Source organism: Chrysochloris asiatica, unplaced genomic scaffold (genome assembly GCF_000296735.1).
Source record: "Chrysochloris asiatica unplaced genomic scaffold, ChrAsi1.0 scaffold00010, whole genome shotgun sequence".
In the NCBI taxonomy this organism is placed as follows: Eukaryota; Metazoa; Chordata; class Mammalia; order Afrosoricida; family Chrysochloridae; genus Chrysochloris; species Chrysochloris asiatica.
Window position 1 is genome coordinate 17412088 of NW_006408528.1, and position 11918 is coordinate 17424005.

General features: G+C 39.5%; 2 protein-coding genes across 5 annotated transcripts in view; one reads left to right on the forward strand and one right to left on the reverse strand.

Annotated features, from left to right (window-relative positions):
• The window catches only part of LOC102834232 (serine palmitoyltransferase small subunit A-like), a 3914-nt gene extending 1150 nt beyond the window's left edge, over nucleotides 1-2764 (forward strand). The window contains exons 2-3 of the mRNA XM_006834385.1: nucleotides 421-568; nucleotides 2732-2764. Of these exons, the coding sequence (XP_006834448.1) occupies nucleotides 421-568; nucleotides 2732-2764 (181 nt within the window). The remainder of the gene's footprint in view (nucleotides 1-420; nucleotides 569-2731) is intronic.
• Nucleotides 1-11918, reverse strand: part of CDK14 (cyclin-dependent kinase 14) — an 819631-nt gene that overhangs the window by 586265 nt on the left and 221448 nt on the right. The window lies entirely within an intron of this gene.

Genomic DNA, 11918 nt, shown 5'->3' on the forward strand with positions numbered 1-11918 from the left:
TTGAATGTAAAATGACTACCTAAGTTTTTTTTTGGTGTAAACTCATTAAATTCAAAGAGGAAAAAAAAAAGATAATGGAATGTTTCCACAAACATTTTGAAGTTTCCTTGCATAAGTAAAGCAATGATATAATTTATCATTCAAATTGAAACACTAATCAGAGTGAAAAGGAAACTATTAATAATCATGTAAGCATAAACCAGGATTGCCTCAGGTACACCAGAACATATGATTACCCTCTACACAATGAAACTTTTACCTTCTCAAGAACATTGTCTAAAACATAATGAGAGCAAATGAATAAGCACAGAGAGGTAAATAAGAACTCAGTATAAAGGTTCTTATGGCCCCCAAAATTCTTTGAAACTCCTCTCATTGAGAAGTGAAGTCTGTGTCCCTATTTGACCACCTGATCAATAGAGCCAGTGAAAGGACACTTGTGCGAGTTCTGGACCCAGGCTTTCAGAAATTGGCAGCTTCCTCTTTCTGTATCTTGGTAGTGCTCTTCAGGTCATCTAGATCCTTAATGGTTTCCGGCCTGCTTGATCTCTCAACTAGGGATGCGAAGGTACTAACATCTCCAGTTACAACAGTGATTTGTCTATTCATCCTTTCAATTCCATCACTTTTTCATGTGCTGCTGATAGAAATGAATTGCCAAATCTTCTTGAAGAATAGACCCACCATTAGTATTATATAATGTCCTTTACACTTGATAATCATCATTGTTCTGAAATCTACCTTGCTAAAATTAGCACAGCTACTCCAGCTTTCTTTTTATTAGTGTTAGCATGGTATATCTTTCTACCCCTTTACTTTTCACCTGTCTAGGAGGTGGACTGTGTTTAATGCTTGCTGTCGTTTTAAGTAATGATGCTGTTAGGTGCCATTCAGTTGGTTCTAACTCATAGCAACACTATGCACAACAGAACTAAATACTGCCAGGTCCCACCATCTTCATAATTGTTGTTATGGTTGTTGCCACTGCGTGGTGGTCTTTCTCTTTTTGGCTGACCCTCCACTTTACCATGCATGATGTCCATCTCCAGGGACTGGTTCCTTCTGATAAGATATCAGAAGTATGAGGGATGGAATCTCGCCAACTTTGTTTCTAAGGAGCATTCTGATTGTACTTCTTATAAGATCTGTCTGTTCTTCTGGTAGTCCATGGTACCTTTAATATTCTCCTCCAACATAATAACTCAAACGAACTGATTTCTTCTATGGTCTTGCTTTTTCATTGTCCAAATTTCACATGCATGTTGAAATACCATGGCTTGGGTCAGGTGTACCTTAGTTTTCAAAGTGACATCTTTATTCTTTAACTTTATTTAAACACCACTGCTTATCCTACAGAAACATACCAGGACTGAAAAACCCTACTTTTTCAACTCTCACCTATGCACAAGGAGATGGCACCTGAAAACACCATTTACTCCATATGCTTTTTAAACAAATTCACTTTCTTCATTTGTAATTTGTAATGCCATGCTTTATGTGTAAAATTATAAAACTAACATTGTACTCTAATGCAATGCTGCCATTTTCATCTCTGTGACTAACTGTGTGGTTACAGGATTGAACTTTGAAGTGAGCTGTAATAATAAGCTTTGGCCCATGGACCCAAAATCTCAAAGAAATTAGAGTAGCTCTAATGAGGAACAGAGGGTGAGTCTCAGGAGCATTCTACAGTAAAATGTCGGTGGCTAAATAAATCCTGCAACAAAATGTACTCAAATTTGCCTCTTTTTTTGTATGTTTATGGGCCCTAGCTGATGTAGATAGGGACTCCTGGTATGGCGCTGTAGGATCAGCACTGGACTGCGAACCACAAGGTCAGCAGTTTAAACCCACCAGCTGCTTCTTTCTCAGAAAGCCTACACAGGGTCACTATGAGTTGGAACCAACTCAGCACTTAACAACAGCAAGCTGGTATAAACAGTAAACATGCTTGGTTACTACCTGAAAAGATGGAGGTTTAAATCTACCCAGAGGTGCTTTCAAGAAAGTCCTAGTGATCCACTGCCCTCTAACCCCCCCAAAAAAAATCAGTCTTTGAAAACACTATGGAACACAGGTCTACTCTGACAAACACTGGGTTCACCCTGAGTTGGAATCAACTCAATAGCAACCCAGTTTTTAACCTTTCAAAACTTTGGAAGTCAGCATGGCTATCCATCCAGGTGTCAACACTTAACAATTTAAACTGCAATAAACCAGAAGCCCAACATTTCCATCTGGGGATTTTTAACTTTTAGAATTCTTCGAACTCCTCCTGATTGTGTTTCAATGGGGTTGGCCTTCAGGGCAAACAGAAAGAACTACATCTTTAATCTCACCTACTCTGAAAAGGTGGTTAACTTCTGCCTTTCTTCTTGCTGCTGCTTGTTTTAATTAACAGCATTTCTTTCTCCAATTTCTCCTGGGGCTTTGAAGAGCTCTTTGAAATGTATTTAGTATATTTCAGTCTTGGTTTGGCCTGGTCTCTCAATTTATGAGGTCATTTAATTAAAGTTCAATTATTCAGCACAAATTGGCAGAATAAAATGCTAAAAGAAGATTGGCACTTTCAATGACATAAATCTCATGTTACATAAAGTGAGCAAATTTCTCCATTGTTCTTATTGACCTCTGAGATAACAATTACCAGCTGGCACAAACCGGTGTAGTCAGGCTTCTGTGTTTAGCAGTCTCCGATAAAAATAAGGCTTTGGCATCTCTACCTCAATAGGCCCTGGATCAGGAGCCCCCTGAGACAACTTAGCCTGATTAAGTGCAACACTCTAATTCCAGAGGTGAAATAAAGAACAGGTGCTTTTTATCTAAGTGGCACAAGAGGTGATGGTGGTGGAAGTGTGCTGTGGAGTCAGTTCCCACTCACAGTGACCCTGTACAGGGTTTCTGAGGCTGTAAATCTTCATGGGAGCAGAAAACCTCATCTTTCTCCCGCGGAGAAGCTAGTAGTTTCGAACTGTTGACCTTGAGGTTAGCAGCCCGATTCATAACCACTACGCTACCAGAGCTCCTTGGCACGTGAGGTAGGAGAAAGCGAAAGACAAGCAGTTTGGGCTTCACAACTCCTTTGGATTTAGCAGGCAGGAAGAAAGAGAATCCTATCCCAGGTGAGAGTCAAGATGCATTGCTTCTCATTGGGGGTAAATCCTGGAAGTGGGGGAGGAGTCAAGCATCTGAGGGAGAATTAGGTGTGCTCCTCTAATGGACACCAATGCACTGAGGAGAATGTGAGTCTAATCACATCTCAAGTTTAGAGACAAGGAGGCCGTGGGCATGAAGTTCTTTTATAAAACTGGCTCAGCAAAAAGAAAAATTAAAATAAATTATTTTCATAAATAAATACTAAAAATAAAACAGCCTGACATTCATGAGTGTCCACATACAACGAACCATCAACTACTCCAAATTTTATTCCTTAGAGACAATTAAACATTAAAATTCACACACAACATCTTTACCTAATCAGACTTTGTGCAACCATCATAATGAATCAGTTTGACTTTACTTTAAGGCTCTCAACAAATTTAATGCCAAGTTTGATAACCAAAGGGTGAAAATCTCATTATGGTTACCTGAGGAATAAACACAAAAGTATCTGGAATCTGTAAGCGTATGTACAGTGACCAGGGAGAGCTGATTTAAAACCATGTGAGATTGGGAATTCTGAACTCAGTCATCACTAGAGAGAACACATCTAAAATACTTGACTCAACATCATCTTCTCTTGTTTTTTTGTTTTTGTTTTTTTGAAATTCCACACCAATTTACCTAGGCCTGTCTTATAACACTACATTCACCTTGTGCAGAATTATTTATACATATGTCACATCTCCTTCCCACCACTCTTTTATCATTTTGTCAGATGTGGTGGGTTATGTGTTGCTGTGATGCCAGAAAACAATAACACTGATAGTTTAAATACAAGCAGGCTCAACATTATGGACAAGTTTCAGCAGAACTTACAGGTTAAGAAGAAGGACATTCAGACCACATCTGAAAGGATAGTTACTGAAGACCTTATTAATAGCAGTAAAACAGTGCTGCATGATAAACCCTTCAGGTTGGAAGTTATTCAAAATATGAGTGAGGAAGAGTTGCCCCCTCAAGGTAGAGTTGACCTTCATTTGCTTCTGGGGCACAACTCAAAATGAGGAAAAACAGCTCTAAACATCCATTAATATTCAGAACATGGAATATATGAAGTACGAACCTAGGGAAATTGGAAGTTGTAAAAAATTAAATGGAAAACAAAAAGATTCATATCCTAGCTGAAATGGACCAGCATTGGCAATTTTGGATCTGACAATCACATGGTTTACTATGCTGGGAATGACAAATTGAATAGGATTGGAGTCCCATTCATCAATAAAAAGAACATTTGAAGATCTATCTTGAAGTATAGTGCTATCTATGATAGGAAAATATCCATATGCTCATAAGGAAGACCAGTTAAAACAACTATTATTCAAATGCATGCACAACCACTAAAGCCAGTGATGATTACATTGAAGACTTCTACCAATTTCTTCGAAAATCCTGGTGTGGCGCTGTGAATTAATGCACCAGACTGCAAAGCCATTTGAACTGCAAGGTCGGTGGTTCAAGCTCACCAGCTACTCCTTGGAAATGCTATACAGGGTCACTAACCGACTTGACAGCACTTCACAACAACACAACAACAAACTGACTTCTTCAGTCCGAAATTGGTGACACAGGCAATCAAGGTGTACTGATGGTTACTGGCAATTCAAATGCAAAAGTTGGAAACAGAGAATAAGGATCAGGGGTTGGAAAATATGGCCTTGGTGATAGAAATGATGCTGGAGATCACAAGATAGAACTTTGCAAGACCAATGACTTCTTCATTACAAATGACTTTTTTAAACAACTACATACAAAGACCTCACTAAAAGGATTACACAGAAATCAAATTGACTGCATCTGTAGAAAGAGACAGTGAAAAAGCTCCATCCATATAACCAGTAAATATCCCTCATGAACAATGTCAGGGACAGTCTTTGGAGCAGAGCATTAATACCTTATATGCAAGTTCAGGCTGTAGCTGAAGAAAAATTTTTTAAAGTCCACAACTGTCAAAAATGACCCTGAAAATATCACTCTTGAATTTAGAGATCATCTGAAGAACACAGTTTATGAATTAGACACTAATAATCAGAAACTGGAAGAGTTGTGGGATGACATCAAGAACATCATAGAGGAAGAAAAGGAAAGGTCTTTAAGAAAAAAAAAAGGGTCAATTGAACATGACATAACTATGACGAACATCTACGCTCCCAATGAAAGAGCTCCAAAATACATAAAGCAAACTCTAATAGATGTAAAGAAATAGACAAATCTACCATAATTGTTGTTAGGAGACATCAAGTCGTTACCGACTCATAGCGACCTCATGCACAGCAGAACAAAACACTGCCCGAACCTGAGCCAACCTCACTACTGTTGCCAAGCTTGAGTCAATCGATGCTGCCACTTGGCCAATCTATCTTACTGGGGGTTTTCCTCTTTTTCTCTGACCCTCCTTAAATTTACAAACATCAAAATACTACAAAGCATCTTCTCAGACTATAATGTTACAAAATTAGAAACCAACAATAGGAAGGACAAGGAAATAAATTCAAATACATAGATACTGAAAAACATCCTCCTGAAAAGCAACTGGGTAGTAGAAAAAATAAAACGTAAATTCACAAAGTTCCTAGAAAAAAAAAGAATGAAAACACAACATACCAAAATCTTTAAGACACAGCAAAAGCAGTGCTGGCAGGACAATAAATTTATTGCAATAAATGCACACATCCAAAAAGAAGAAAGAACCAAAATCAACATATTAACACAACATTTCCAACAACTAGAAATGGACCAGCAAAGTAAACCTACAGTCAACAGAGGAAAGGAAATAATAAAGATTAGAGCAGAAATAAATGAGAAAAAGACAGAAAAATTACAGAAAGATTCAAAAGGGAGAAAAGCTGGTTCTTTGAAAGAATTAAAAAAAATAGACAAACCATTTGCAAACTTAACAAAAGAAAAGAGGGAGGTGACACAAATAATATGCATAAGAACTACATGGGTGATGTCACAACAGAACCAATAGAAATAAAAAGGATAACAACAGAATATTATGAAGAGTTGTACTCCAACAAATTTGAAAATCTAGAGGAGACGGATACATTTACACAGAAGCATGAACTACCTAAACTTACACAGAGTGAAGTAGAAAACTTGAACAGACCTACAACAAAGGGAGAAATTGAAGAGGTCATTAAAAATCTCCCAACCAAAAGAAGTCCAGGCTGAGATGGCTTCATGGTGAGTTTTACCAAATATTCAGGGAAGAGCTGTCACCAAATCTACTCAAATTATTCCAGAATGTAGAAGAGGATGGAAAACTTCCTAATACTTTTTATGAATAAAGCATAACCCTCATACCAAAACCAGAGAAGGACATCACTAAGAAAGAAAATTATAGACCAATAACCCTCATGAAACAGCCACCACTTGTCTGTCTGTCGTGCTGTGGTGGTTTGAGTTGCTGTGATTCTGAGGGCTATAACACCAGCATTTTAAATAACCGGCAGGGTCACCCATGGTGGACAGGTTTCAGATGAGCTTCCAGACAAAGACAGACTAGGAAGAAAGAGTGAAGAACTATTTCCAAATCACTAGTCACTGAAAACTCTATGAATAGCAGAGAAACATTGTCAGATACAGGACCGGAAGGTGGGAAGGCACTCAGAATGCAACTGGGGAAAAAAATGCCTCCTCAAAGTAGAGTTGACCAAGATGACGTGAATAGAGTTAAGCTCGGGGGAGAAAAACCCACAGAACCTTCATTTGCTGATGGGCCACAACTCAAGATGAAGAGAAACAGCTGTAAACATCCAATGAAAATCGGAAAGTGGAATGTGCGAAGTATGAATCCAGGAAAATTGAAGTTCTCAAAAACGAAATGGAACACATCAACATCGATATCTTAGGCATTAGTGAGCTGAAATGGATTGGTATTGGCTATTTTGAATCTGACTACCACATGGTTTACTATGCAGGGAATGACAAATTGAAAAGGAATGGTGTTGCATTCATCATCAAAAAGAACATATCCAGATCAGTCATGAGGTACAATGCTGTAAGTGATACGATAATACACATGCGCCTACAGGGAAGCCCAGTTAATAACACTATTATTCAAATTTATGCACCAACCACTAAAGCCAGTGAGGTTGAAATAGAAGAATTCTACCAACTTCTTCAATCTGAAATCGATGAAACATGCAATCAAGATATATTGCTCATTACTGGTGATTGGATGCAAAGGTTGGGAGCAAAGAGGAAGGACCAGTAGTTGGAAAATTTGGACTTGGTGATAGAAATAATGCTGGAGAACGAATGATAGATTTCTGTAAGATAAATGATTTATTTCAAATACCTTCTTTAGACAGCATAAGAGACGAGTATACACATGGACCTCACCAGATGGAACACATAGAAATCAAATTGACTATATCTGTGGAAAGAGAAGATAGAAACGCTCCATATCATCAGTGAAAACAAGGCCAGGGGCAAACTGTGGAACAGACCATCAATTACTGATATGCAAATTCAAACTGAAGCTGAAGAAAATTAAAACAAATCTACGAGAGCCAAAATATGATCTTGAAACAATGGTAAATTGCTACAATTTGCTAAACTTGACCTATATTCATGGAGGTTGTAGCTCAAAATAGTAGCAAAAGAGGGAAGGAGTCTTCACATCAAGTATCAATGCTATCCCCTCTGTATACAAGGTAGGTAGGGAAGGGCAAGTTAGACATTGGCTACCTAAAATAAGGGGGTGATAAAGGCATGACATGATTGACTAACAAGGCTTCAAGAGGGAGTTTAGTTTCAGAGTGTGTGGGGGGAGATAAGAGTCCCCACTGAACAGTTTTCATCTTGTCTAGATGGGTCTGGTAAAAACAAAAGGGATAAGATTCTTTTGATTCAATAGTGAGTAATTGCTATGACTAATTTCAGCTGTCACGATTGTAAAGGTAGAAGTTCTGTAACAAAAACGGGGGAGTAGTTAATCTTACAGTTCAGACAGTGGACCCTAGGATCATCAAGGGAGAAGACAACAAGTGGAATGTGGGACCTTCTCCAGAGAAGCGACACCAGAGGTGGAGGCAGAGATGGGGACATGGAGAGTGGGAGCAGCTGAGGACTCTAGATTCATGGAAAGAGAGGGACTGAGTGTTGGCAGCCAGGAGGCAGGCTTAAGGAATGTGCCCCTTGGTAGTATAAATTATTATATATGCTTGAGTGTTTTCAAAAGAGAGAGAGAGCTAAAATGATTAGAGAAATACTGTTAACAGATGGTACGTGGAGAAGATTATAATCATTGTAATGAAACAAAGTATATGATTTGTTGAATGCAAAACTGATGATCTTTCCTGTAAACTGCCACTCAATTCACAGTAAAATCTTTAAACACACATACACAAGAAAACAAGATAGAAGGAAAGGACAAAAATGGATGTCAGAAGAGACTCTGAAACTTGCTATCCAGTGTAAAGATGCTAAAGCAGAAGGAAGAAAATAAAAAAATGAAGAGCGTGTTTTCATGTTTATCTTCCTCTAGTCGAGTTCTGATCATCAAGCCATCGAGGATAGGTCAAATGGGTACTGTGTGCAAGTTTGGGTGTTCTTGTGCATCTCCTCTCCCTTCATATCAGCTGGAATTGGCATAGTGGCAGCAGTACAGCAATGATGGTGAGGTTGGCACAGGCCTAGACAGTATTTCTTTCTGTTGTGCATAGAGTCGCTATCAGTTCCTAATGACCTGACGGCACCTAACAGCAACAAACAACACCACCACAAGAGCCAAAATATGACTTTGAGTATATCCCATTTGAACTTAGAGATCAACTGAAGAGAAGTGATATACTATCACTACTGACCAAAGACCAGGAATCTGTACCTGGACCAAGAGGCAGTGGTTCAAACGGAATGGGGACACTGAATGGTTTAAAATTAAGAAAGGTGTGCGATGAGGTTGTATTCTTTCACCATACTTATTCAACCTGTATGCTGAACAAATCATCCGAGAAGCCGGGTACTATGAAGAAAAACGTGGCATCAGGATTGGAGGAAGTCTCATTAACAACCTGCAATATGCAGATGATACAACCTTGCTTGCTGAAGTGAAGAAGACTTAAAACATTTACTGATGACGATCAAAGACCACAGCCTTTGATATGGATTACAACTCAATGTCAAGAAAACAAAAATCCTCACCACTGGACCAATAAACAACATTCTTATAAATGGAAAAAAGACTGAAGTTGTCAAGGACTTCATTCTTCTGGGATCAACTATCAACACTCATGGAAGCAGCAGTCAAGAGATCAAATGACATACTGCATTAGGCAAATCTGCTGCACAAGACCTTTTCAAAGTGTTGAAGAGCAAAGATGTCAGCTTGAGGACTAAGATGCACCTGACTCAAGCCATGATATTTTCAATAACCTCATATGCATGTGAAAGCTGGACAGTGAATAAGGAAGACCATAGAAGAATTGATGCCTTTGATTTATGATGTTGTAGGAGAATACTGAAAGTGCCATCGGCTTCCAAAAGAACCAATAGATCCGTTTTGGTAGAAGTGCAGCCAGAGTGCTCTTTAGAGGCCAAGATGACAAAACTTCGTCTCTCATACTTTGGACATATTGTCAGGAGGGAACAATCGCTAGAGAAGGATATCATGTTTGGTAAGGTGGAGGGTCAGAGGAAAAGATGAAGACCCCCAACGAGATGGATTGGCAAAGTGGCAGCATCAATGAATGGGCTCAAGTGTGGCAACAATAGTGAGGTTGGCCCAGGATCGGGCAGTTTTTCGTTCTGCTGTGCATAATGTCGCTATGAGTCGGTATCGACTCAATGGCACCTAACAACAACTGTGGTATATACACACAATGGAATATTATGCTACCTTGAAGCTACAAGCCACTACATAACATGGATGAACCTTGAAGACATGATGCTGAGTGAAATTAAACAGTCACTGAAGGAGAAATATTGCATAAGACCTTTACTGTAAAAGCTTAAGATACTCACACTAAAGGGAATAAAAATGAAAAAAGGAAAAATTCTTTGTTTGTTACTGGTGGATGGGACACAGTGGGAAGCAAGGGGATGGTAGAGCACGGGTTGGGGACAGACACATCACAGTTCGGGTGTTGGAGTGGGTAATACACAAGAAGGGGGAAGGGGACAGAAGAACAATGTAGACAGGAGAACACTTAGGGAGGTTTGCATGAGCTAAATGGGACAGAGGTAAATAATGATGCATGCTCAACCTTGGAACAAAAGGGATCTGTGATACAGGGATCGAGGCATAGTCTGAATGGGTAAAATAGGGGAAATAATGTTAAGATGCTTGACTGTCTTGTGAATATTTGTTTCCCTTGCCTACTGTTCTAAAATAAACACTTGACTGGGATAGAAATGAATATTGGGAAACATGATTATTGAAAACTTGTAAGCCCACCTTCAGCCTATAACTAATTGGAATACCTAAAAGGGGTGCTAGAACTTGCCATGGAAGAGTTTTCTTACAGAGCCTTTATAGGGTATAAGACCTTAGGTGGAATCCTGATATTCATGCAGAACCTTCTGAGATGGGAAATTCCCACTTGAAAACACAAGCAGACAAGCCTGGAGCAGCTAGAAGAACAGAAGATACTTCTTGAAAGAAAGACCAGCAGGGAAAACCAGAAACAAAAATGACAATTTGATTGGCTACTAAAAGAACAAGCAAGTTGTTCACCTCGGAGCCATCAAGGTAAGCAATCAAGTCCCTCAGGACAAATCCCCTCCCAAGACTGAAACTCAAAGGGAATACTCAAGCAGGCATGGAAGCTGGTGAACACGATGAAGGTCTACTGGTGAGAGGACCTGAGGGAAAAGCAGCAATGAAGAGGTGGGCTGAGTCCAGCCAAGTTACACAGACCCCCATCTGGAGTACAGTAAGAGCTGGTTGGGCCCAAGTACAGTGAGACCTGGGGACTCCTGAGCCCATAGACAAGGACATGGCCATGGAGGGCTATAGTGGAGAGTGAAGCTTCCAGTTGATATGAAGTGAGGGGATATGCACAAGGGCGCCCAAACTTGCAGATAGTGCCCATTGGACCTAGCTTCAATGGCTGGATGTTCAGAATCCATGTAGAGGAAGGAAAAGAAGAAAAATAAATATATATATATATATTGCTATGTGCCATGAAGTCGGTTCCGACTCATAGTGACCCTGCACAGGGTTTCCGAGGCTATAAATCTTTACAGGAGTAGAAAGCCTAATCTTTGTCCTGCGGAACAGCTGGTAGTTTCGAACTGCTGACCCTGAGGTTAGCAGCCCGATTCGTAACCACTACGCTACCAGAGCGCTCTCTCCATATATATGTATGTATGTATGTATGTATGTATGTATGTATGTATATGTATATGTATTTGCTTGCTTGTTTTGTTTTTTTTTAAGGAAAACAAGTGTAGATCGCTACAATCTGATGAACTTGACCTGTACTTATGGATGTAGTAGTTTAAAATATCAACCAAGAAGGAAAGAATCTTTACAGCAAGGATCATTCCAATACCCTCTGTACACAAAGTTGATAGGGATGGGCAACTTAGACACTGGCTACCTAAAATGAGGGGGCTATAAAGACATGAATTGACTGGCTTACAAATTTTCAAGAGGGAGTTTAGATTCAAAGTGTGCGGGGTAAGGTAGAATCCCCACTGAATGGTTTTCAACCTGTCTAGACAGGTCTGGAGTCCTGGTGTAGCGCTGTGGGTTAATGAACCAGACTGCAGGCCGTTTGAACTGCAAGGTCGGTGGTTCAACTCACCAG